Source organism: Mesoplodon mirus (assembly GCF_964341445.2).
Source record: "Mesoplodon mirus genome assembly, chromosome: 4".
In the NCBI taxonomy this organism is placed as follows: domain Eukaryota; kingdom Metazoa; phylum Chordata; class Mammalia; order Artiodactyla; family Ziphiidae; genus Mesoplodon; species Mesoplodon mirus.
Window position 1 is genome coordinate 178,575,587 of NC_138979.1, and position 26,108 is coordinate 178,601,694.

The 26,108-nt window shown below is 35.7% G+C and overlaps 1 protein-coding gene across 2 annotated transcripts in view; it reads left to right on the plus strand.

The window, feature by feature from the left end:
• Window positions 1-26,108, plus strand: part of PPP4R4 (protein phosphatase 4 regulatory subunit 4) — a gene marked incomplete at its 5' end in the record, with an annotated part of 122,353 nt that overhangs the window by 87,216 nt on the left and 9,029 nt on the right. For both annotated transcript variants that reach the window (XM_082618679.1, XM_082618680.1), the window contains 10 exons: window positions 348-530; window positions 5,315-5,420; window positions 6,910-7,057; window positions 11,071-11,215; window positions 14,024-14,065; window positions 14,166-14,240; window positions 19,838-19,907; window positions 20,342-20,425; window positions 20,730-20,823; window positions 25,968-26,038. In XM_082618679.1, coding sequence (XP_082474805.1) covers window positions 348-530; window positions 5,315-5,420; window positions 6,910-7,057; window positions 11,071-11,215; window positions 14,024-14,065; window positions 14,166-14,240; window positions 19,838-19,907; window positions 20,342-20,425; window positions 20,730-20,823; window positions 25,968-26,038 — 1,018 coding nt within the window. The remainder of the gene's footprint in view (window positions 1-347; window positions 531-5,314; window positions 5,421-6,909; window positions 7,058-11,070; window positions 11,216-14,023; window positions 14,066-14,165; window positions 14,241-19,837; window positions 19,908-20,341; window positions 20,426-20,729; window positions 20,824-25,967; window positions 26,039-26,108) is intronic.

Consider the following 26,108-nt stretch of genomic DNA (forward strand, 5'->3'; position numbering starts at 1 on the left):
TTATTATTACTGCAAAGAATAGCAACTGTTGAGGAGAGAAGGGTAGGAATTTAGAAGGTCAAAGTTTGCTGACAGTGAAATAGAATACATTTTACTTTAGAAGGGTTGTGAATCCCAGTCTCTTTCAAAATTTTGTTTCCAGTAATCATAAATTTTATTTATAGATTTTTTAAAGTATTTATTTTACTAAATATTTACCTCCCCGTGACAACTAAGATGCCTCCTAATTTCCGAAAAGATTAAGAGTTCCCCCTCCCCAGTGTATTGTAAGACTGAATGATTTGGCTGAGTGCTGAAACTGATTTCTTTAATTATCTTTGATTCTCTTGATGTGTTTTCTTCTTTAGTTATCATCTCTCCCTGACTTGATTCCAGCTCTCACAGCTGCTGAGCAGCGAGCTGCAGCCTCTTTAAAGTGGAGAACTCATGAGAAGCTGCTCCAGAAATACGCCTGTCTGCCGCACATCATATCAAGTGATCAGATTTATTATCGTTTCTTGCAAAGAATGTTCACAATCATGATGACAAATGTGAGCCCAATACCTGTTTTCTGATTTTCTCTTGAACTTGCTCCTGTTTTGGAATTAACCAAATTCTCCACATTCTTGAAATAGAACGACAAACTCAGTTCATGCCCTTCTGCCTGGAGGGGTGTTACCTTTGCTTCCCCACCGGTTCTCCTTTTCATCAGCTTCTGCCTAGCTGGAGAGAGGGATGCACAGGGAGAGTGTAAACACATGCACTGCAAGCTTGATACCGTTCTTCTCAAGGGAGAGGTCGGCAAGAGTCAGTGATCTCAACTGCAGAGTGCCTTTTGCTCTCATGTACACCTTTCATGTCTCATGGCCTCAGCTGTGCCCTGTTGCCTTAAGGGTATCCTTTAAGCCCCTTAATACTAGTTTGGTTTCTTTTTCTTTTATAGTACCTGAACAGTGACTTGTTACAAATAAAATGTATACAGAAAACATGGATGCCCCACTATGGATAACCTCAAAATTAGAGTCAAAGTAGGGGGAAAAAAAAGACTTGTACTCAAATTTCCCCATAGAGTAAGTTGTCTACCTTTTTCCTTAAAATTTCTAGAGAGGATTGTTTAACCCTCAGTTCACTATACATTGAATATGACATCCTACTACCATTTTTTGAAGTATAAAAAAGTTCTTCGTAATGTATATGTTTTAGAAACTATTAAAAAAGTACTTTGAATTCTTATTGTTCTCAAAAAAAGTGAGATAACAAAATCTAGTAGCCATCTCAGAAACCCAAAATCAGGTTTAGCTTCAAAGAGGAAAAAAATGACATTATTGGTGTCATTTACAACTTAACTAAAAAAAAAAAAAGAAAAAAGGCATTTATCTTATGACCTAACACCTCTACATGAAGTTTGTTTCATGTATCAGAGCAAAGTCTAGGGGTTGAATGTTATTTTATAGATGTAATAATCTTAAAAATTGATATTGACAAAAATTAACTTCTTTCTCAGAGGATAATGCATGAATGCACCACATAGAAAATTTCACATGAAATCAAGCAGAATTTATTAATTACTGTACTCAGCAGTTAGTTATTTGAGTCTCTGCTGTGTGTCAGGCACTGTTTTAAGAGCTGGGGATATAGTAGTGAATAAGACAGACAGAATCCTGCTCTAAAGGACCTTGCATTCTTACATGGTGGTCATGTGGGAAGTGATAAATAGTAAAATAAAATAAATATACTAACAGGTGGTCTTGACCTTAATTGTCTTGATCTTAATTGTCTCAACCTGATTACTTAGTAGGTGTCTGTGTTTAGAAAGCTAAGAATACACAATTATTCCATATTTGTACTTTCCCTTATCAGGAAAGAGAAATGATTTATAACATAGTGTGAACAAAATACTTTCAAACCTGAGGGATCTGCTTTATGTTTTCTTTTACAAGGAGGTAATTCCACACTTAAAAGGAAATACGTGATTCACTATAGCACATTTTCCATGATCAAAAAAGACACTTATATTCAGTTTCAAGATTATATTTTTAGTTCCGTATCTAATGGTCATAATATTCATTCATTTAACAAAGTTTATTGAGCACTTACTACGTGCTGAATACTGTTCTGGATGCTAGGAACACAGTAGTGAATGAAAAGACAAAGGACCTGTTCTCATAGAACTTTAAATTCTATTAGAGACAGATAACAAACACATATAATACATACATTGTACACCAGGTATGAAAATTACAAGGAGGAACTAAAAACCAGGGTAGAGGGGAAGAAAGTGATGGAGGGTCGTAAGATGGTATTGTGAATACAGTGGTCAGGACAAAGCCCTCTCTGATCAAATATGCTTTGTGCAGAGGCTTGGACCAAGTAAGGGAGTGACCATGTGGAGGTCTGAAGGACAGGTGGTCCCCGCAAAGGGAAGAGTGGATGCAAAGGTGTGATACGGGATGTGCTTGGTTGTGTGAAGAGCAGCAAGGAAGCCCGTGTGGCGGTTGTTAGCGAGAGATGAGGCTGGAGAGGTCGCTGGGCCCACAACGCGCAGGTGCTTGAAGGCCATGATGTAGAGTGTAGATTGTATTCTGTGATACAGGGGAAGGCTTTGGAAGGTTTTGAGTAGAGGAATGACAGAAACTAACATTTTTTTCCTGCTTTTGTTATGAAAAAAATTTAAAACGCAGAAAGGCAGAGAAAATACTATAATGAACCCTCACACACCCATCACCTAGGTTTAACAGTTGTTAACATCCTGACATATTTTCTATTTCATTGTGCTGAAAAATTTAAATTATAGATATCATTATATTTTTATCTCTAAACATTTCAGTATTCATCTCTAAAAAAGGACATTGCCCTGTATAATCATGATACAATTATTACATTTGACAAAATGAACAATGATCTTTAATAGCATTTAAAGTTCATATTAAAATTTACCAATTATGCCCCAAATATGCGTGACAGTTGTTTTATTCCATATAGGATCCAAGTAAGATCTATGCATTGCCTTAGGTGGTTACACCTCTTAGTTCTCTTTTAATCCAGAACAGAGTCCCTCTTCGCCCTTCCCCACTTTTTCATGACACTGAACTGAGGAAGAGACTTAGTTCTGTAGAATGTCTTCATGGATTAACTTGTTTATCTCTTCTCCATGTTCCTTCTAAACTGGAGGTTTGACAAGGGCTTGCCAAGTCTTAGGTTAAACGTTTTTGGCAAGAATACTTCATAAATGCTGCTGTGTATTTTATGTTGCATTGTGTCTGGACGGCTGTCCCTCCGTAAGTGAGCTAGGAGTGGTTGTGCAGATGGGGACAGCTCTGTTAGTCTACTGCAAAAATTGTGTTTTCTCTCTTGTGATCTGCGTCACAATCTGAAGCTGACACTTCAACACTCAGAATACCCAGCTTCCCACCAAGCTTTTACCCATTAGTTTTAGCATCCCATGATGATCCTTGCCTGATCAGTTATTTCATTATAACTTGCAGAAAAATGATTTTTTAAATTCTGTCTTTTCTTCTACATTGTTGATGGCATTCTTCTCAGGAGAAATGCCTTTTTTTTTTTTTTTTACATCTACTTGGGTAATTTATTTACCCTAAAATATATTTCCTAATGTAAAGAGAGGGTAAATTCTTATTTCTTTCCCTCTAATTATCAATTTTCGGAGTTAGGAAAACTCTGAAGTGGTGTAGTAGCCACTTCCAATGATGATGAATGAATTTTGTTTTTGGTTTTGTCTCTTTCTTTTAGACTCATCATTTTATATTAAATAATGTTTTAATCAGTTGCAGTCATTATTCGCATGCTTAAGTGGTCACAACTTCTTTAAACTGGCTTTTACTTGTTTTGATATAATTACCTTTATCTTTGATTTCTGGCCCAAAAGACATTACCTTATACTGTGAGGTATAAAATATACGTATTTTAAACTATTTTTATTTCAAATGACTAATGTTTATGCATTTGAAATTCTATTAGTATACACAAAATGAAAGAAAAGAGTAACATCCTTTTATTTAGTTCATTTATCTAAAATTCATTTTCTGTAATTCCACTGATATTTCTATTTATGTACATGTCTTAAATTTTCTGTTCTAACTCATACTGAATATTCTTTTTTTATATTCGATTAAAAGCACCACATGAAATGGTACTCAATAGAATGGAAATAACTTGTATAAAATATGAGAGGAGGGGCTTCCCTGGTGGTGCAGTGGTTGAGAATCTGCCTGCTAATGCAGGGGACACGGGTTCGAGCCCTGGTCTGGGAGGACCCCACGTGCCACGGAGCAACTAGGCCCGTGAGCCACAACTACTGAGCCTGCGCGTCTGGAGCCTGTGCTCTGCAACAGGAGAGGCCGCGATAGTGAGAGGCCCGCGCACCGCGATGAAGAGCGGCCTCCGCTTGCCACAACTAGAGAAAGTCCTCGCACAGAAAGGAAGGCCCAACACAACAAAAATAAATTAATTAATTAATAAACTCCTACCCCCAACATCTTTAAAAATATATATATAAGAGGAGGTAGCAGGCAGTACTCTCTGAGCAATGTATAGTTTTTCCTACTTGAATTTCAAGGATCCTAGTATAATAGTCTGAATCGTCAAGAATTGATTGTTATAATGTTTATATGTAAGTCAAGATGGTGAACATGAATTTATACTGGATACAGTATATCTGATTGAGAGATTTTTCTCTAATACATCGTTTGAACCCAAATGCAGTAAAGATGAATGGTTGAATTCATTTAGAATTAAGGTTCTGCCCAGTGGTGTGACAGAAATTCAAAGGACAAAGGAGTTTAAAACACTGGTAAGAGTAATTGGTATGGTGTCCCTTGGGTTCTAAGCTTTATCTGTGTCATGGACCAGGGACCTCCAAGAATGGCATTGAGGTGGAAGAGGCAGAACTAAGCCAGAGGGATCTGACATAAACCTGGTCACGGGATCTCTGAGTTTATATTTTAGAAGTTGCGCATCTTTGGTGAGATACCTGACACAGGGTATGTTCTAACAAATGTTTGTTGAATAAATGAGTGACAAGGTCCAGAGGTGGTTGAGATATAATTTGGGGAGAATATCACTTAAGATGAAGTGGCAAGGAAATGAGAGTCAAATATAAATCAAATCTGGATGATTTGGAAATGACTGCCAAATTGCATTAACTTTGTAGTGTGATAGATGGTAACATTAAATTATGAAGACACTTCCACAGTGATTTGAGAGGTAGGCAATACTGCTTTTACTTTTAGTCAGTAACTTAAAATAGATTTATGGGGCCAAATTATTCAGAGTATATACTATTAGACTGGTTTAATTGTCTTCTTATTTCTTTAAGAATGTCTTACCTGTCCAAAAGGCCGCTTCACGAACTCTATGCATTTTTCTACGTTATAATCGTAAACAAGAACAGAGACACGAGGTCATTCAAAAATTAATTGAACGTAAGTAATCAGTGTCTCTCATTTTGAAAAATAGAAAGTAAATAAACTGGTTGGCCTTAGTTAGATCTGACTTATATTATGTATCATTTTGCCATGAATAATTAGGCCAATGTTGGTATATATTTGCATTTGAGTTTTGTAGGCTAATTTTTTTGGCTTGTTTTAGAAATCTTTGACAGGATCAGATTTGTGATGAATGAGACTAATGACTACTCTAGGCTGCCTTTTGTGAATTTCTACACTTGAGAAATTAAAATATGTATACTTATTGTTGAAAGCCCAGTTTCTATCCTGATTAATACAATTTGGAACTAAGATACATAAGTAGGCTATCCTTGAATCTAATAATTTGTTTTATGTTCCTATTTTAAATATTAACAGAATGTGAGTTTTGTTCCCTTGAATAGACTTGATAGTACACATGAATGTGAATCTGGTAAGCCAAGGTGGTTTATAATGTCTTAAAAAATTGTCAATTAACAAATGCAAATTTATTTTAATTTGCTATGGGCTAAAATTAAGACAAAAACTTTTTGTTAAAGTGTTAATTCTAGAAGTAGTGGTGCACACCTATATATACTTAGTGAATTTATTAATTATTGTGTACTTGCTTTGACTGTAGTGTCTTAATGCTTTTATTAAACTCTGTTATCCAGCATAGGCAGGTAATGGAATTTTTCTGGTTATTGGAGTTTACCATTTTAAGTATGGATCACCACTTTTCAAAAAATTAGAGTACATAAAATTCCATTTGAGAAAAAATAATGCTCAATATACTTCAATCTTCCTTTTTTTACTGTATTTTAATTCAGTTTTCATTTTTTTAGTGGTAGGACCTGACCTTTAGAATGTTTTATTTTGAATGGAGATTCTATTTGGTTTTAAATATTAAGAATTTTGCTTTTGAACATTTCTGTAATAAGGGAGAGAAAATTATCCTTTCAACATTGACCTGAATGATTTTCAGTGATATCGTGTTTACATATGATTTTACTTCAAAGCATTTTTAAGGAAATGAGAAGAAAAAAACAGATAATTTCATTGGTCAAAGATTTTGAAGTTATACAGACCTGCATTTGAATTCTAGCTCTTTACTTTTCAGCTCTGTGGCTTTAACCTCTCTGAATCTCAGTATCCTTACCTTTTAGGAGGAATAAATTTATTCTCATCCCATTGGATTGACTTTCAGGATTTAATGAGATAGTATGTATAAAGTACTTAGCACATGGTGGGTAATCAAGAAATAGTAGATCTGTTCATTCAATATTTAATAAATGCTCATGGAACTGAATGCAATGTTTAATACATTTTTTTTGTTTTTTCAGGTGCTATTAATTTGGGGGTATATAATATGATTTTCCCCCCTTATCTCTTGTTTTTGCTAAACAAATTGTGTATATAAAAAAGATTGTCATGGACTTAGTGATTTTTTCACATGAAATTTTATGTAAGAAAAATTAAACTTATAATTTTTTGTTGTTGTTTCTAGAACTGGGCCAAGGAAAAAGTTATTGGAATAGACTCCGATTTTTGGATACCTGTGAATTTATTATAGAGATCTTTTCCAAATCATTTTTCTGTAAATATTTCTTTCTACCTGCTATTGAACTGACACATGATCCAGTAGCAAATGTGAGGTATGGTACCAATCCAAGAAAATATTTGAAAAAATTGTATTTTTTTATGTATCTACTGTGATGAATATATGCAAAAGCATTTTCTTAGTCAATTAAAAATAATCAAGTGAAAAATTTATACTTGGTTTGAAATTCTTGGCAGACTTAATTGAGCCTCAGTAGGACCTGGAAGCGTGATCTTTTAACACTGTCTCAGGTCTTTAGTTTATTGGGTTGACAGCAGTAGTCACAGCCAGACTGGCAGGCTTCTCCAGCCACTTGGATACACACATTGGCATCAAGAGAAGATTGAGTAGATGTGATTAATTTATCTATATCTTCTAAGACTAAAGGAAAAAACAGTTGAAAGTTGGCTTGGAGAAGATCTGTCCATTTTTACAGGCCCATTTATTCAGAGAAGTAAGGCTGTTTCCAAGTCTTTTAGCTGTCTCACATTTTCAAAATCCAGTAAATGGTAATTGGAGTTGATTAAATAACTGTGAAGTTAAATGAAACGAGCCTGAAAATGGCTTGCTTGGAAACTGAAAAAAAGAATAAATGTATTTTGCCTTTATTTCCTCCCCAAATAAGCATATTAATTTTTTAAAAAAATTGTGGTAAAACATACATAACATAAAATTTACCATTTTAACTATTTTGTACAATTCAGTGGCATTAAGCACACATGCATACTGTTTGAGTTACTTGTATATTGCATAATGAGTTGAAGAAAATTTTAAACCCTCAGCCATTAGATTTCGTATTTGTGCTCTATGCCTCTGTTCTGAATTTGAGGAACTCAGATCTGTAGGAGACACAGAGTCAGTTTGCCAAGACTTCCTGAACAGAACTCCAGAGCTCCCTGCTGAGCTTTCACATGCCAGCCATGCTTCATGCTAGTTGTGACATATTTGTATCTTTTATAAATAACTGATGTGCATTGTAGACAACATGCAACCATTTAATACTTTTTAACAGGAAGACTTGGCCGGGCAATAAGCATAGACGGATAGCATGGCTGTTGAGAGAAAATATACCAAGAAGAATTGTCAAAAGATGTTGAAAAGCTCAGCCTAAGAATGTTGTGAGCATTTTTTAAGGGGAACACATCTAGACATTGGTTTTATTTTGTATTTTTAGGGTGAGAAAATACAGAAAGTACCACTGCATGGGCTTTAGTATTTTGTGCATCTTACCTGTGCTGTATAAGCTAGAGCTGAGGTTTCCTTGACTTGAGATTTAAAGCAAATTTAAAGTGATTTTTAAGTAAATTGGAAGACCCCATTGATAACTCTTTAGAATTAACCTCTTGGTAAATAACTAAGGGATCCAACCACATTGTTAACATTTTGCAAATTGAAGTTGTGATTCTAGAAAAATAGCTTCCAATGTGTTGAATTGTCATTTATCAAGCAGTTCCCAAAAATTATTCGAAAGGAAGTGAAATCATCTCTGCTTGAGTCAGTGTGACTAACAGCATGGCATTGACTCTAAGGGAAAGCAACCTGTTAATTCAAAAACCAGATGAAGATGAATATTGCTCTATGAATTTTGGTGGTCTTTCTGAGTAAGAGATGATTGTATAGCAGTTTGTCTTGGTTCTCACTCTCCTGCTTGGGCAGCTGCCAGCCTAACAAATGGGTCCAGCAACACTATATACTAAGTGGCTTTTGGATATGAAAGCCTTTGCTCAACACTTTTAGAAATGTGCAGGTAGGATGAAAGCCATTACAGGCCAGAGTGGCCAGATCAAGCAGGGTAGGAGGAGAGTTTTTGGAGCCATATTCCCTGAGCTGATTTCCAGCTCTCCACCAGCTATGTGTCTGGGCAACTTACAAAACCTCTCTGTGCGTCAGTTTCCTTGGTACCTAATTCATGGGGTGTTCTGAGGAATAAATACTTGAGGTAGTGTACATAAAGAATTTAGTTTACCTGAAAAGTATGATCCCTTATCTCTAAATCTTTATAATCTCCTGGGCCCAGGATTCTCATAGAGATAAATCACTGCTAAGGCTCCTGTAGCTTCTGTTGAATGTATGTTTTCTAGATCTGCCTTGGGTTATAAAGAATGAAGTGTGCGTGGACTGTTGATTGTATTTCCTTAAGTGAATGTTTAAAATTTAAATTCATTGAGTCCAGACAATACCAAGGCTAGAAAAAGACTACTGGTTTTCAAAGGAGCCTTCTATTCAGCTGCCAGAAATGAAAACAATTCTCTCTGGGGTAATTGGGACCCCTTAATTAGAGAAAGCATTACCCTGCTTAGCAGTGTCCGTGGTGAGTGCTGAATAAGTTTGGGACTGTTATTGCTATGTAAGATGAAAATTCTAGAGGAGGAGCTTCTTTCGACTTTTTGGTTGAATAAAAAGCAGATTTTGTTGTATAAGAATCCTCAACTGAAGGCTCAGCTGAGAAGGTATCCTGGGAACTCCAGGAATGGGACTTAGTTGTCTCAAGGTTTGGCATAGAAATAAAAAAAATAGTATCTGGAGAGCTCTTAGATGAATGAATGAATGAATGAATGAATGAATGAATGAAGACAGCAGCCCCAAGTTAGACAACCAGCCCTGGCAAAGCAGTAGAATTTTGGCTTAGCAAAGCAGAACATTTCCTGCACCACCTTTTCCTAGGAAGTTTTTGTTTGTTTGTTTGTTTGTTTGGTTGGTTGGTTTTTTTTTTATACTTTCCTGGATTTCCTTTCACCTGTCTGGAATTCTTCAGTTTGCTTGTTGCTTCTTTATCAGCCCCATGTAGACCGTGGTGATGCTGTAGATGCTCTCCTTTTATCTCTTCTTCTCAAACTGCACTTACTTGCCTGGGTGATTCTCCAGTCTCATGACTTATGTATCATCTGTGTGCTGAAGATTCCTGACTGCAAATCTCCAGCCCGGACATCCACCCTGGACAGAAGACTCATAGAGCCAACTGCCCACTAGGATTTCCATCGACTATCTAACAGGCTCCTCAGACTTCATCTGTCCAGTTAATCCCCATCTTCCTCATCTGCACTTGCTCCTTCTGCAGTCTTCTCCGTCTCAGTAAATAACTATTTCGTCTTGCCACTTGCTCAGGTCAGAGCCATGACTTCCTTTCTGTCACTCCACTTCCAAGCCCTCAGCACATCCTGCCGCTTGTGAAATATATTCAGAATCAAACCACTTCCCACCACCTCACTGCTGCCACTCTGGTTCAAGCCACCATCATCTCTTGCCTGAATTACTGAAAGAGCCCCCTGCCACCCCGTGTACCTTTTGTCCTTGACCACCTACAGTCTAATCTCAATACAGTAGCCAGATGATACTTTCCAAACGTTAAGTCACATCATTTCACTCCGCTGTGCAAAACCCTCCATGGCTTCTCATTGCTCTCAAAATGAAAGCCAGTCCCCGAACCGTGACCTGCAAGGCCCCGGATGAACTGGCCTCCTATTTCACTCTGAGGCCTCCAGCTGATTTTGTTTTTGCTCTGTTCTAGCCATGCTAGCCAGTTTGCCAGTTTTGGCCAGTTTGTTAATTTGGGGTAACTTCTAAGGCAAGCTCCCCTGACGGGGCACCTGCTCTTACTGTAATGGTTCTCTCTAGATAGTCACAAGGCTTAGTCCCTAATTTACTTTAATTCTTTGCTTAAATGTCATCTTTTCAGTGAAATCTTGACTAAAAGCCTCTCTGATCACCTGGTTTGAACTTGTAATCCCCCTCCTTGTACTCCTTCATCATGTTTCCCTGCTTTATTTTTCTCTGCAGCATTTACCACTGTTTGATAGACATTTTACATATTTGTTTTTCCTTTCTCCCTACCCATGTACTAGAACGTAAGCTGTATGACAGCAGAGAATTTTGTTGGTTTTCTCCACTGCGGTATCTCAGCACCCAGAATGATGAACGCTTGACTCATCACAGGCCCTCCGTAGACATTTGTTGCATAAGAAATTAACTCTCAGCCTAGCTAAAGCTTAAGTTTTCCTTCAATTTCATGTGACTGTCATTCTTAGTTATTAAATTCACTCACAAGTTAATACTTTCAATTTATTGCAGAATGAAACTTTGCTACTTGTTGCCCAAAGTGAAATCTACCCTGAAGATCCCTGCAGATAAACATCTACTTCAACAGTTAGAAATGTGTGTGAGAAAACTCCTCTGTCAAGAAAAAGATAAAGATGTTCTGGCCACTGTGAAAAGAGTAAGCATCCCTCTTGCCACGACATTTGCCTTTCTTGCAGTGTTATCACAGCCTCACTATCTTAGCTTGATGGGATAGCAATATGTTAAAATATTTCTATCACTGCTAGAGTAGTAAGAATTAGTAGTAACTGATTTGGTTGATGTGTGCTCCAACTGGATATGAAAGTTCCTTCTAGAGGGCACTGAGATATTAATCTTTTATTACTGGTGATATAAGCTCTATGAGAGCTTACATTTTAGGTACTCAGTAAATACTGTTCAGCTAATAATGAATGAGTACTTCATTCACCAGACTCTTTATAAGTGATTAGAATTGGGAAAACTTTGTTGGTATAATTGGGAAAGTCACATTTGATAGAAACTTAGCCCTGAAAGGGCTGGAAGGGCCTTCAGTGATCTGTTGGACTTTGCAGAAGCTCTAGACCTAGAAATGTTCAAGTGTTTGCTTAAGATCTTCTTGGTAAGTGGCAGAGCCAGGGCTAAATATAGATCCCTAGCGCTTTTCAATTATGTAACATTGTGTCTTACGGGGTTTTGTTTGTTTTATTTTAGCGTGGGATCTTACATGGATTGTTTGGCAATATTGGAACAGTAACACAGTAAACATTTGGGTTAGTGAAGTCAAACCTTAAAACACTTTATAGTCTTCAAAACCTTTTGGTTGAGTATATAACTAATATTTTTATAAGGTTATTTCAAATGAAAATCATTACTTTTATGGTGATGAATTGGGAGATTCGGATTGACGTGTATATACACTGATGTGTATAAAATGGATGACTAATAAGAACCTGCTGTATAAAAAATAAATAAAATAAAATTCAAGAAAAAAATCATTACTTTAATCTGAATGTGAAGTTCAGGACACATAGTTTTTGAACATTTATTTGTAGTGAGAGAAGTTAATTTATTAATGTCTTAAAAAAGTTGGTGTTGATGGTGAGGAAAAAAAAAGTCCTTTGATTTTTTTTTTTTTTCCCTAGAGATCATTGCCAGATGTTGCATAAGGAACTTTTTTTTTTTTTTTGCGGTATGCAGACCTCTCACTGTTGTGGCCTCTCCCGTTGCGGAGCACAGGCTCCGGACGTGCAGGCTCAGCGGCCATGGCTCACGGGCCCAGCCGCTCCGTGGCATGTGGGATCCTCTCAGACCGGGGCACGAACCCGCGTCCCCTGCATCGGCAGGCAGACTCCCAACCACTGCGCCACCAGGGAAGCCCCAGGAACTTTTTAATAAAGTGATTTGATAACTTAGTATTTAATTAGTATAACTTTATTTTACTGAAATGTAAATTCTTCTTTCATTAACTGAAATAATCAGAAATACCCAGAGTCTGGACGTGCATCTAAATCTAAAAACATAGATACGCATAACATTTGTTTCTGTCTTTACCATTTAATTACAGAAGTATAAGCAATGGAGTTAACTTTCAAAAGAGTAGACGTGAGACAGTTACTTACTTTTTTGAGAGAATTTATTAACTGAAGAGGTAACTCAAGCTAACCCTATAAATAGGGGAAAAAATGATATAATTAAATTGATAGATTATTAACTTTCAATGGAGAATTCTGTAGTACAGCCCTTATTTTAAGAACGTGTCACATGAGGAAGTCAGTCTGTCCCATGAAAATTCTACAGTATAATGTTTATCAAACTGATGTATTGGTATGGGAACCTCTCAGGAAGCTATTCAAAGCTTTGGGATAAAAATGAAATAGTTCAGTCAGTTTTTTAAGATGAAAAGTAATTTCATTTAAAAGGGCTATTTCATGCCATAAATTATAACATTTTCGTAAATGTCAGCATAAAAATAAAACTACAAATAAATATTATGTTTGCAATGGATAGCTTTGGGCATATGAATAAATGTACTTTATCCTGGCCATCAGAGTTACTCCTGTAAAAAAGTACTGTCCTCTATCAGAGAACCCTGGATTAGATGGGCCATTGTTTGATTGAAAGAATTTATTTCAGACCAATGTATTCTGAAAAGACAAATAGTAAATTAAGAGAATGCTTTCAGAGTAAAGTTTTTTTCTATTGGTTAAAATGTCATAATAATCAAAAGTTTCTGTGGCAAGGAACTAAGGATATTAAGCCCAATGATACCTAGCTTTGTATATATTTAGCTAAAAGTTTTTTTAAAAAATTCAAAAATTATATTGTATTTCTGAAGATTCAGAAAAGAGTGGCACAGGAATTGCATGTGTTTAGTATTTAAAATAATCCTCTACTCTTGCTTTTCTTTTTTTTAAATTAATTTATTTATTTTTGGCTGAGTTGGGTCTTTGTTGCTGTGCGCGGGCTTTCTCTAGTTGCGGTGAGCGGGGGCTACTCTTTGTTGCGGTGTGCAGGCTTCTCATTGTGGTAGCTTCTCTTGTTGCCGAACACGGGCTCTAGGCACGCGGGCTTCAGTAGTTGTGGCTCGCGGGCTCTAGAGCGCAGGCTCAGTAGTTGTGGCGCACGGGCTTAGTTGCTCCGCGGCATGTGGGATCTCAGCCCAGGGCTCGAACCTGTGGCCCATGCATTGGCAGGTGGATTCTTAACTACTGCGCCACCAGGGAAACTCTACACTTGCTTTTCTTAAGTTGAAAAACTTTTAAAAGTTTAAGTGGATCCTGGTGTTAATATATAGAGGTTGATTAAAAACACAACATAGAGTTGGGAAGAACTTTAGAGACTTTCTAATTTAGCCTTTCACATAGTGGAGAAGTCTCTTCTTTGATCCTCCCTCTGGAAAAGGAGTCTTTCTGAGAAATGATTTAATTTAATTACTGTTGAATAATTTAAAACATTTTCTTTGCAGACTGTATTAGAGTTGGACAGAATGGAAATGTCCATGGACGCTGTGAGTACACTCTCTTTACCTTATGTTGAAAGGAATATTTAAAAATTGGCAGAGACTCATCATTAATGTTGCACAATTTCATTTTAAACTTTAAACTTAGTTTCAGAAAAAATTTTATGAAAAAGATTTGTTGGATCAAGAGAAAGAAAGAGAAGAGCTACTTCTTTTGGAAATGGTATGTTTTCACACGCACACACACGTACTCTTTTCTGACCAGTATTAACTGTGCTTTGTTATTAAATCTAATCAATAATTTCTTTTAGTTTCATACTACTTTTATTTTCCCTAAATAACTAAAGAAGAATCCTGACCTTTTGAAATATGTTCTTTTATGAATTGTAAGGAAAACTACATTTGAGAGCCTTTTTAAAAAAAACTACCTTATTGAAGTATAATTGACTTATGATTAACTGCAAATACTTAAAGTGTGCAATTTCGTGAATTTTGACATATAGACATATCCATGAAACCAGAATATAAAATACCAAACGTTGCCATTCATTCAAAAATGTCCTTGTGCCCCCTTAGTGATTCACATCTTCTACTCTAGTCCCTAGCAACCACTAATCTAGTTTCTGTCACTGTAAATTAGTTTGCATTTTTTAGAATTTATATAAATTGAATCATATGTTAGTACCTTTTTGGGTCATGCTTCTTTCCATCAGCATGATTACTTTGAGATTCATCCATGTTTTTGTGCATATAAAGAGGTCATTCCTTTTTATCTCTGAGTAGTAGTCCATACTGTGGATATACCACAACGTGTTTATCCATGTCTTAACGGACATTTGGGTTACTTCTAGCTTGGGAACATTAGTAAAGAAGTCTTTGAGTGGACATAAGTTTTCATTTCTCTTGGGGAAATAATTTAGGAATGGAATGGCTGGATCATATGGTAAACTACACTTAACTTAAAAACAAAGACTGTTTTACAAAGTGCCTGTGCCATTTTACATTCCCACTGGTTGTGGTGGAGAGCTTCAGTTACCCCATATCCTCTCTAATGCTCGAGAGGGTGGGTATGTAATGTTATCTCAAATTGCTTATCCCTGATGCCTAAGGAGGCTGAGCATCTTTTCCTTTGTGTATTGGCCATCCTTATATCTTAGTTGATGAAGTCTCTTTTCAGATTTTAAAGTGATTTTTGTTTATCTTCTTATTGAGTTGTGAGAGTTCTTTATAAACTCTGAATACAACTCCTTTGTCAGAGATACATTTTATGAATATTTTCTTGGAGTCTGTGCTTAATGGTGTCTTTGGAAGAGAAGAAGTTTTTAATTTTGATGAAGTCCAACTTATCCTTTTTTTCTTTTAGCGTATAGTTCATGCTTTTTTGTTCTAAGAATCTTTTGTCTATCCCCAAATTATAAAGACTTTTTCCTATGTTTTCTTCTAGGAATTTTAGTTCTAGGTTTTACATTTAGGTCTATGATTCATTTCAAGTTAATTTTTATATATGTTTATTTTTTCCATCTCAATGAGCAATTATTCTAATGCCATTTATTGAAAACTTTACTTTCCCCATTGAATTGCCTTAGCACCTTTTTAAAAAAAATCAATTGTCCATACATACATATGTCTGTTTCTTGACTTCCATTCTGTTGCAGTGATTTATAGGTTTATCTTTTTGGCAATTCCAAACTATCTTGATCGCTATAACTTTCTAGTAATTCTTAAAATCAGGTAGGGTAGCTTTTCCAACTTTTTACTTTCATCTTGATACAATGTTTAGAATCAGTTTATCAATTTATATAAAAAGCCTGCTGGAATTTTAGTTAGGATTGTGTTAAGTAGCATTGATCTGTAGGTCAATTTGGAGAATTGCCATCTTAACAATATAAGTCTCCCAATCCATGAACATTGTCTACCACTTCATTTATTTAGTCTTCTTAGTTTTGGTAGAGTTAAGTGTAGAGTTCAAGGCAGTCTTCTGTTAGATTTATTTCTAGTATATTATGTGTCTTGGCATTGTAAATGGAATTGTAATTTAAAGTTTTACTTTCCAGTTTTTTGTTGCTGGAGTTTAAGAATACTATTGATTTTTGTATATTAACCTTGTATTTTGCAAATGTGCTAAGTTTGCTTATTTGTTGTAGAAGCTGGTTTTTAGATTTAATAGGACAGTCTACCTGAGCCATTATGTCATCTTTTAGTACAGTAGGATTACTTCTTCCTGTTCAGTGTTTGTGCCTTTTATTTCTTTCTTTTTGTCATATTAAAAGGTCCAGGACCTCCAGTATAATAAGAGACCTCTGACTAATAAAAGTGATGCAAGTAGGCATCTTTGTCTTTTTACTGATCTTAAGGGGATCAGTTCAATCTTTCATCATTAGGTATGGTGTTACCAATAGGTTTTATATAGATGCCCATTATCGCTTCTATTCCTAGTCTGCTGAGAGTTTTTATGAATGATTGTTAAAGTTTGCCAGATGCTGTTTCTGCATTTCCTGAAATGGTATTTGTTTTTCTACTTTCATTGTGTTAAAACACTAAGTTACATTGATTTTTCAAATGGTAAACCGATTTTATATTTTGGGAATAAACTCTATTTGGTGATGATATATTGTCCTTTTCTCTGCTGTTGGATGCTTGGCTAATTTATTTAAAGGAATTTTGCCTTTGTATTCATAAATTCATAGTAGGAACTGGTTTATAATTTTGGGGGTCATTTCTTGGGTCTTTTAAATTTGGTATTAGAGTTATTCTGGCCTCACAAAATGAGATGGATAGTATTACCACTTCCTCTATTTTCTGACAAATTTTGTATAAAATTGTTTTTTTTTTCCTTGAGTGTTTGATAGAATTCACTAGTGAAACTATCAAGACCCAAAGTTTTCATTTTGGAAGGATTTTGTTAATTCATTCAATTACTTTAATAGCTATAAAGCTTTTCAGATTTTCTTTCTTTTTTGTCAATTTGGTAAGTTGCTTCCCCCCCCCGCCAATTTGTCCGTGTCATCTAAGCTGTCAAATTTGTTGGCATATGTTGTTTATAATATTCTTATATTATCCTTCTAATGTATATAGAATCTATGGTGATAACCCCTTATATATATATATATATATATATATATTTTTTTTTTTTTTTTTTTTTTTTTTTTTTCGGTACGTGGGCCTCTCACTGCTGTGGCCTCTTGTTGCGGAGCACAGGCTCCGGATGTGCAGGCTCAGCGGCCATGGCTTACAGGCCCAGCCGCTCCGCGGCATGTGGGATCTTCCCAGACAGGGGCACGAACCTGCGTCCCCTGTATTGGCAGGCGGACTCTCAAGCACTGCGCCACCAGGGAGGCCCCCTTTTTATATTTTTATCTTAGTGATTGGTGTTTCTCTCTGTCTCTTCGCCCACCCCCCCTTTTTTTTGAATTGCTTTTTTGGTGTTTTCTCTAGAGATTACAGCAGACATACCTAACCTTTTATAGTCTTCTTATTGTTAATATTGTACCACTTTATTTAACAGAGATACAGAACCCTTTACCTGCTCCATACTGTTCTTTATGTTATACTTGTCATGTGAATTACATCTGCACTGAAAACCCCACCAGTCAATGTGATAATTTTTGCTTTAAGTTGTCATATGTATCTTGAAGAACTTAAGAGAGTAAACCTGTGTGTTTACTCAGATGTTTACCATTTCCAGTGCTCTTCATTCATGGCTTAGGACCCAAATTTCCCTCTTATTTTTTCCCTTCAGCCTGAAGAACTTTCTTTGGAAGTTCTCAGAGTGCAAGTATTTTGTAACAAATTATCTTCGTTTTCCTTTATCTAAAATGTCTTATTTGTGCCATTCTCTCTAAAGGATATTTTTATTGGATACAGAATTCTGGGTTTACAGCCTTTTTTATACTGTACTTTAAGAAGTGTTTCTGTCTGTGTTGTGGTCTCCATAGCATCTGATAAAATATCTGTTCTCATTTGAATTATTATTCTTCTCTATATAATGTTGTTTGTCTCTGGCTACTTCCAAGATTTTTTCTTTTCTTTTTTGTCTTTAGCAGTTTGCTTGTGATGTTTTTAGGCATGATTAGCTTCAAATTTGTTCTGTCTTGGATTTGCTGAGCTTCCTGAATCTGTAAATGAGTATCATTTCCCAAATTTGGGAAGGTTTGAGCCATTATTTATTTCAATATATGTTCTGTCCCAGTTCCTCACTCTTATACCTCTGGGTCTCCAATTGCACATATGTTATGTTAAATCTTTTGATATTATCCCACAGGTCCATAAGGCTTTGTTCTTTCTTTCTTTCTTTTTTTTTTTCCTTAAACTCTGCTACTCAGAGTGAATAATTTCTGTTGATCCATCTTCAGTGTCACCAGTTCTTTTCCTGCCCTCTGCATTTGGCTGCTGAGCCTCTCCACTGATTTTAAAATTTCCATTACTCTATTTGTCAGTTCTAAAATTCTGATTTTTTATATTGTCTATTTTTCTGCAGAGAATTATGCTGTGAGATTAAAAACTTAAATGGAAATCCTCTGAAAAGCAAATTGCATTATTTCAGCAGTCTAAGCCAAAGATTAGAGTTCAGGATTGCCAGTGGTAGAAGACATAGAGAATAAGCAGACTCTAAAAAATTTTAGGACTTAATGACCTAAACCCAAGACAAAAATCAGAGAATAGAAAAAGATCCACAGATGATCCTGATATTAGAGTTAGCAGACAAGGACTTCAAGACAACTGTGATTAATATGATCGAGATAGTAGAGGAAAAGATGAAGCAGGTAACACTACTGTTAAGCTCACTTAGTGATATTTTTCAGTTTTGCATGTTTTATTTTCAGTTTTAGAATTTTTATTTAATAGTTTTTTATGCAGTCCAGTTCTACGTGGAAAATTTTTTATCTTGTGTATTTTCTCTGCCTTTTTATTTATTTATTTATTTGTTTATTTTATTTTTTTTGTGGTACGTGGGCCTCTCACTGTTGTGGCCTCTCCCGTGGTGGAGCTCAGGCCCCAGACACGCAGGCCCAGTGGCCATGGCCCACGGGCCCAGCCGCTTCGCGGCATGTGGGATCCTCCCGGACCGGGGCACGAACCCGTGTCCCCTGCATCAGCAGGTGGACTCCCAACCACTGCGCCACCAGGGAAGCCCTGCCTTTTTATTTTACATGCACTTGAAAAGAATGTATGTTCTCCAGTGTTGATTGTAGTGTTCTGTACATGTCGGTTATGCCATGTTTGTTCAGAACTTGATATGTTTATTGATTTTTCTTGGCTATTCTGTTGGGATAAAGAACTCTTTGAGTTTGGGTAACATTTTGTTTCTTGGTCTGGGAGCTGATTATATGGGTGTGTTCACTTCGGGAAAATTTATTGAGCTGTACACTTATATTTGTGCACCTTCTCTATGTGTATTATACTTCAATAGAACATTTAAATAATATCTAAAAGATCACTTCTTTTTCTCTCAGTCTTTTAAAAGAAGAACATTATTTTGCCATGTATCAGTCAGAAATGGAAAGGGCCAGTAGTAACACATTTTGCTGATGATAATTAGTAAATACGTTGTAGAAATTAATGGCTCATCACAACAATGATACTAAACTCATTGTTTTAGTTTGACAAGCCTCCAAGGGCACAATTCTGTAGATGTTAAAAAAAACACAAATCTGAAAGAACTGTGACTTCTTTAGAGGCTAATTTGGAAAAACAAATTACTTCTGTTATGTATTTTTGTGAACTGTATCTGTACCTCTAAAGCTTAGAGTAATTTCTGATTAGAACAATTTTCTCAATCTAATGCTTACCTTTAATGCTAAGATACTGTTTTATTAATAGGAACAATTAGAAAAAGAAAAGCAACAAAATGATGGAAGGCCCATGAGTGATAAAACCTTTGAAAAGAAACGTAAGTAGTTTTCACATGTCTTTATCACCAAGGTACCCAACTGATGTTGCATCCTAGCGTGCTGAGAGACCATGCTTAGTTTTTAATTTAGTATGAAAAATCACTTCACTTTCTTTCATTTATCAAAGTTGTTTTCAAAAATTGGCTGCTAACTGTGATATAGATTTAGGAGTATGTGAATAAATGGTGAGGATCAATGTGGAGGTTCAGATACTTCAAAGGAAAGTTTGAAGTTTGGTAACAGCAATAAGATTATGAAATTGATCACTGAATAACTAAGATTGAAATATTTAAATATATAAAAAGTAAGATTTGGAAAAGTGTGTTGCTTCACTAGGGATAGTGATTCATATTCTCTGCATTGCCTTGTATGTGTATGGAGATTAATAAGAACTCAGAGGAAATTATAGCACTTAAATCAGAGTTTGTTTTAGGTAGAGACACCAAGACACCAACAACTCTGCCCAAGAACATCCCCATTTCTGTCCCTGGACCCTCTTCTGGCACCCCATCCACAAGTAAGAAACTTGTTTTTGTGTCTCCTTTTTTCCTTTCCTAAACAATAATTACAGGGAAGTCACTCCATGAGATGAGATATATTATTTGAAGGCACCTTTTGCCTTTTACTGTTAGTTGTTTTGGTAGTTCTTAATGGGCAGTAGGGGTAAGAGATACACCAGTCAGGTCAAGCTAAGGAAAGGAAGCTACACCTGTCAGTGTTTTACTGAAAATTGTGGGAGTTGGAGAGGAAATGGGATTGGGGCAGCTAAGGATGAACTGATAAACTAAACAATTGCATTTTCCTTTTGCTTGTTACTCTAGGCAAAGAAATCAAGAAATCCAAATTGATTCGAAGCCAGTCTTTTAATAATCAAGCTTTTCATGCAAAATATGGCAACTTAGACAAGTGTGCTGGGTACGATCTGTCAGCTACTCACATTTTGACTTAATTTTTATTTTAATTTATTTTTTTATTAATTTTTATTGGAGTACAGTTGCTTTACAATGTTGTGTTAGTTTCTGCTGTACAGCAAAGTGAATCAGTTATACGTATACATATATCCCCTCTTTTTTAGATTTCCTTCCCATTTAAGTCACCACCGAGCATTGAGTAGAGTTCCCTGTGCTATACAGTAGGTTCTCGTTAGTTATCTATTTTATACATAATAGTGTGTTTATGTCAATCCCAATCTCCCAATTCATCCCGACCTTCCTTCCCCCTTGGTATCCATAAGTTTGTTCTCTACATCTGTGTCTCTATTTCTGCTTTGCAAATAAGTTCATCTGTACCATTTTTCTAGATTCCACTTATAAGTGATATTATACAATGTTCCCTTTTCTATTTCTGAGTTAACTTCACTCTGTATGACAGTCTCTAGGTCTATCCACGCCTCTGCAAATGGCACTATTTTGTTCCTTTTTATGGCTGAGTAATATTCCCTTGTATATATGTACCACATCTTCTTTATCTGTTCCTCTGTTGATGGACATGTCCTGGCTGTTGTAAATAGTGCTTCAGTGAACATTGGTGTGCATGTATCTTTTTGGATTATGGTTTTCTCCAGGTATATGCCCAGGAACTGGATTGCTGGGTCATATGGTAATTCTATTTTTAGTTTTTTGAGGACCTCCATAGTGTTCTCCATAGTGGCTATACCAATTTACATTCCCACCAACAGTGTAGGAGGGTTCCGTTTTCTCCACATCCTCTCCAGCATTTTTGTTTGTAGATTTTTTGATGATGACCATTCGGACTGGTGTGAGGTGATACCTCATTGTAGTTTTGACTTGCATCTTGCTAATAATTAGTGGCATTGAGCACCTTTTCATGTATTTCTTGGCCATCTGTATGTCTTCTTTGCAGAAATGTCTATTTAGGTCTTCTGCCCATTTTTTCACTGGGTTGTTTTTTTTTTTGATATTGAGCTGCATGAGCTGTTTATACATTTTAGAGATTAATCCCTTGTCAGTTGCTTTGTTTGAAAATATTTTATCCCATTCTGAGCGTTGTCTTTTCATTTTGTTTATGGTTTCCTTTGCTGTGCAAAAACTTTTAAGTTTAATTAGGTCCCACTCGTTTATTTTTGTTTTTATTTTCATACTCTAGGAGGTGGGTCAAAAAAGATCTTTCTGAGATTTATGTCAGAGTGTTCTGCCTATGTTTTCCTCTAAGAGTTTTATAGTGTCTGGCCTTACATTTAGGTCTTTAATCCATTTTGAGTTTATTTTTGTGTGTGGTGTTAGGGAGTGTTCTAATTTTATTCTTTTACATGTAGCTGTCCAGTTTTCCCAGCACCACTTGCTGAAGAGACTGTCTTTTCTCTATTGTATGTTCTTGCCTCCTTTGTCATGGATTAGGTGACCATAGGTGTGTGGGTTTATCTCTGGGCTTTGTATCCTGTTCCATTGATTTATTTTTCTGTTTTTGTGCCAGTACCATACTGTCTTGATGAACGTAGCTTTGTAGTATAGTCTGAAGTCAGCGAGCCTGATTCTTCCAGCTCTGTTTTTCTTTCTCAAGATTGCTTTGGCTATTCAGGATCTTTTGTGTTTCCATACAAATTGTAAAATTTTTTGTTCTAATTCTGTGAACAGTGCCATTGGTAATTTGATAGGGAGTGCATTGAATCTGTAGATTGCTTTGGGTAGTATAGTCATTTTCACAGTATTGATTCTTCCAATCCAAGAACATGGTGTGTTTCTCCATCTGTTTGTGTTGTCTTTGATTTCTTTCATCAGTATCCTATAGTTTTCTGAGTACAAGTCTTTTGTCTCCTTAGGTAGGTTTATTCCTAGGTATTTATTCTTTTGTTGCAGTGGTAAATAGGATTGTTTCCTTAATATCTCTTTCTGATTTTTCATTGTTAGAGTATAGGAATGCAAGAGATTTCTTTGTATTAATTTTGTATCCTGCAGCTTTACCAAATTCATTGGTAAACTCTACTCATTTTCTGGTGGCTTCTATGTATAGTATCATGTCGTCTGCAAACAGTGACAGTTTTGCTTTTCCAGTTTGGATTCCTTTTATTCCTTTTTCTTCTCTGATTGCTGTGGCTAGGACTTTCAAAACTATGTTGAATAATAGTGGCAAGAGTGGACATCCTTGTCTTGTTCCTGAACTTAAAGGAAATGCTTTCAGTTTTTCACCATTGAGAATGATGTTTGCTGTGGATTTGTCATATATGGCCTTTATTATGTTGAGGTAGGTTCCTTCTATGCCCACTTTCTGGAGAGTTTTTATCATAAATGGGTATTGAATTTTGTCAAAAGCCTTTTCTGTATCTATTGAGATGATCATATGGTTTTTATTCTTCAATTTGTTAATATAGTGTATCATGTTGGTTGATTTGCTTATATTGAAGAATCCTAGTATCTCTGGGATAAGTCCCACTTGATCATGGTGTATGATCCTTTTAATGTGTTGTTGGATTCTGTTTGCTAGTATTTTGTTGAGGATTTTTGTGTCTGTGTTCCTCAGTGATATTGGCCTGTAATTTTCTTTTTTCGAGATATATTATCTTTGTCTGGTTTTGGTGTCAGGGTGATGGTGGCCTTGTAGAATGAGCTTGGGAGTGTTCCTTCCTCTGCAATTTTTTTGGAAGAGTTTGAGAAGGATGGGTGTTAGATCTTCTCTAAATGCTTGATAGAATTCACCTGTGAAGACATCTGGTCCAGGACTTTTGTTTGTTGGAAGATTTTTAATCACAGTTTCAATTTCATTACTTGTGATTGGTCTGTTCATATTTTCTGTTTCTTCCTGGTTCAGTCTGGGAAAGTTATACCTTTCTAAGAATTTGTCCATTTCTTCCAGGTTGTCCATTTTATTGGCATATAGTTGCTTGTAGTAGTCTCTTATGATCCTTTGTATTTCTGCAGTGTCAGTTGTAACTTCTCCTTTTTCATTTCTAATTTTATCGATTTGAGTCCTCTCCCTTTTTTTTCTTGATGAGTCTGGCTAAAGGTTTATCAATTTTGTTTATCTTCTCAAACAACCAGCTTTTAGTTTCATTGATCTTTGCTGTTGTTTTCTTCATTTCTGTTTCGTTTACTTCTGCTCTGATATTTATGATTTTTCTTTTACTAACTTTGGGTTTTGCTTGTTCTTCTTTCTCTAGTTGCTTTATGTGTAAGGTTAGGTTGTTTGAGATTTTTCTTGTTTCTTGAGGTAAGATTGTATTGCTATAAACTTCCCTCTTAGAACTGCTTTTTGTTGTATCCCATAGGTTTTGGGTCGTCATGTTTTCGTTGACATTTGTTTCTAGGTATTTTTTGATTTCCTCTTTGATTTCTTCAGTTATCCATTGGTTATTTAATAACATATTGTTTAGCTTCTATGTGTTTGTGTTTTTTACAGTTTTTTTTCCTGTAATTGATTTCTAATCTCATAGCGTTGTGGTCTGAAATGATGCTTGACATGATTTCAGTTTTCTTAAATTTACTGAGGCTTGACTTGAGACCCAAGATGTGATCTATCCTGGAGAATGTTCCGTGTGCACTTGAGAAGAAAGTGTATTCTGCTGCTTTCAGATGGAATGTCCTATAATTATCAATTAAGTTTATCTGGTCTAATGTATCATTTAAGGCTTGTGTTTCCTTATTAATTTTCTGTCTGGATGATCTGTCCATTGGTATAAATGGGGTGTTAACGTCCCCCACTATTATTGTGTTACTGTCAATTTCCTCTTTTATGGCTGTTAGCATTTGCCTTATGTATTGAGGTGCTCCTATGTTGGGTGCATAAATATTTACAATTGTTATATCTTCTTCTCGGAGTGATCCCTTGATCATTATGCAGTGTCCTTCCTTGCTCTTGTAACATTCTTTATTTTAAAGTCGATTTTGTCTGATATGAATATTGCTACTCCAGCTTTCTGTTGATTTCCACTTGCATGGAACTTTTTCCATCCCCTCACTTTTCAGTCTGTATGTGTCCGTAGGTCTGAAGTGGGTCTCTCGTAGACAGCATATATATGGGTTGTGTTCTGACTTAATTTTCATTTTATAGTCATACATCTTTATGTGAAATGTTTACATTATTAAATAAAATCAGGATTAATTTTTAGGTTTTTATAGGCCAGTAATTTCTAAGTTATCTTCTATAAAGATTTCATGTTAAAAAAAAAAAAAAAAGCAGTCTACAAATTTGCATACGAAATAGGTATCCTGGGATTCTAGGAAGACTACTGCCCTGATGCTTCATGACAGCATCATGGAATCCATGTATTGTTTATGCTATATCCCCTGTGCCACAGAACGTCTAAATGGGTACGAACATGCCCCACTTACTAAACGGGTGTGGACATCCGTTCGCTGCTAGTGTTGTTTCTGTCCTTAAAGGAGCCACTGGCCTGTTTCTGTGGTAAAGTGGTGACAACAGAGCTCTCCTGGTGGTAGATGAATGTGTAGTCTCCCTTTTGGCCCAGAACACAAAATTATAAACAGTTACGATTAGGGGAGAATCAGCATAAATTAAATAACCATGAATTTTATATATCTTATACACATATAGTATATCACAGCTGTATATCAAGCGGCAAGCAAAGTAATTTTAAGGGAACATAAATGTCTTCAAAACTATTTATCCAAAAAAAAATAACATGTTACAGGAAAAATGTTTTTCTTTTATTATTTTTATCTTTTTATAAAAGATTGAATAAAAAGCTTATTCTAGATTTTCAGCTATGTTTTTGGACATTATTGGTAGATCCTTCTAAAGTTCCTAGCCAATAGGGTGATCTCAAGATGGACAAAAGAGATTAGAACTAAGGATAAGTTATTTCCAGGAAAATTTTATCCACATTACCTGTTTTGGCTGAGCATCAATAGAAAACCTGTTATTTTGATGTAGCAGAAGTTTAAGGAGATGATTTTAAGTTAAAGACAAAGTAATTATTGTGAGGCATGGAATGTAAAAAATAAATGAGAAAAAGAAATAGCAAGCACGTTTCATAAGAAGTAGAGGAAAGCATTTAAAAAAAGATTAGGAAAGACCTAGTGCTAGATGACTGGGATTGAAAGAAGCATATTCTTGTATTTTAACTAAATCATGTTCTTTTCTAGTAAAAGTTCTACAGCAGCATATACACCTTCTGTCTCAGGGTTAACAAAGACTTCTGTGATTTCACTAACTGGTAAGTAGAAATTTGAGCTCTTCAAAAAATTGTTAAATTTAATAAAATATGATTTTCCTTAAATGACCCG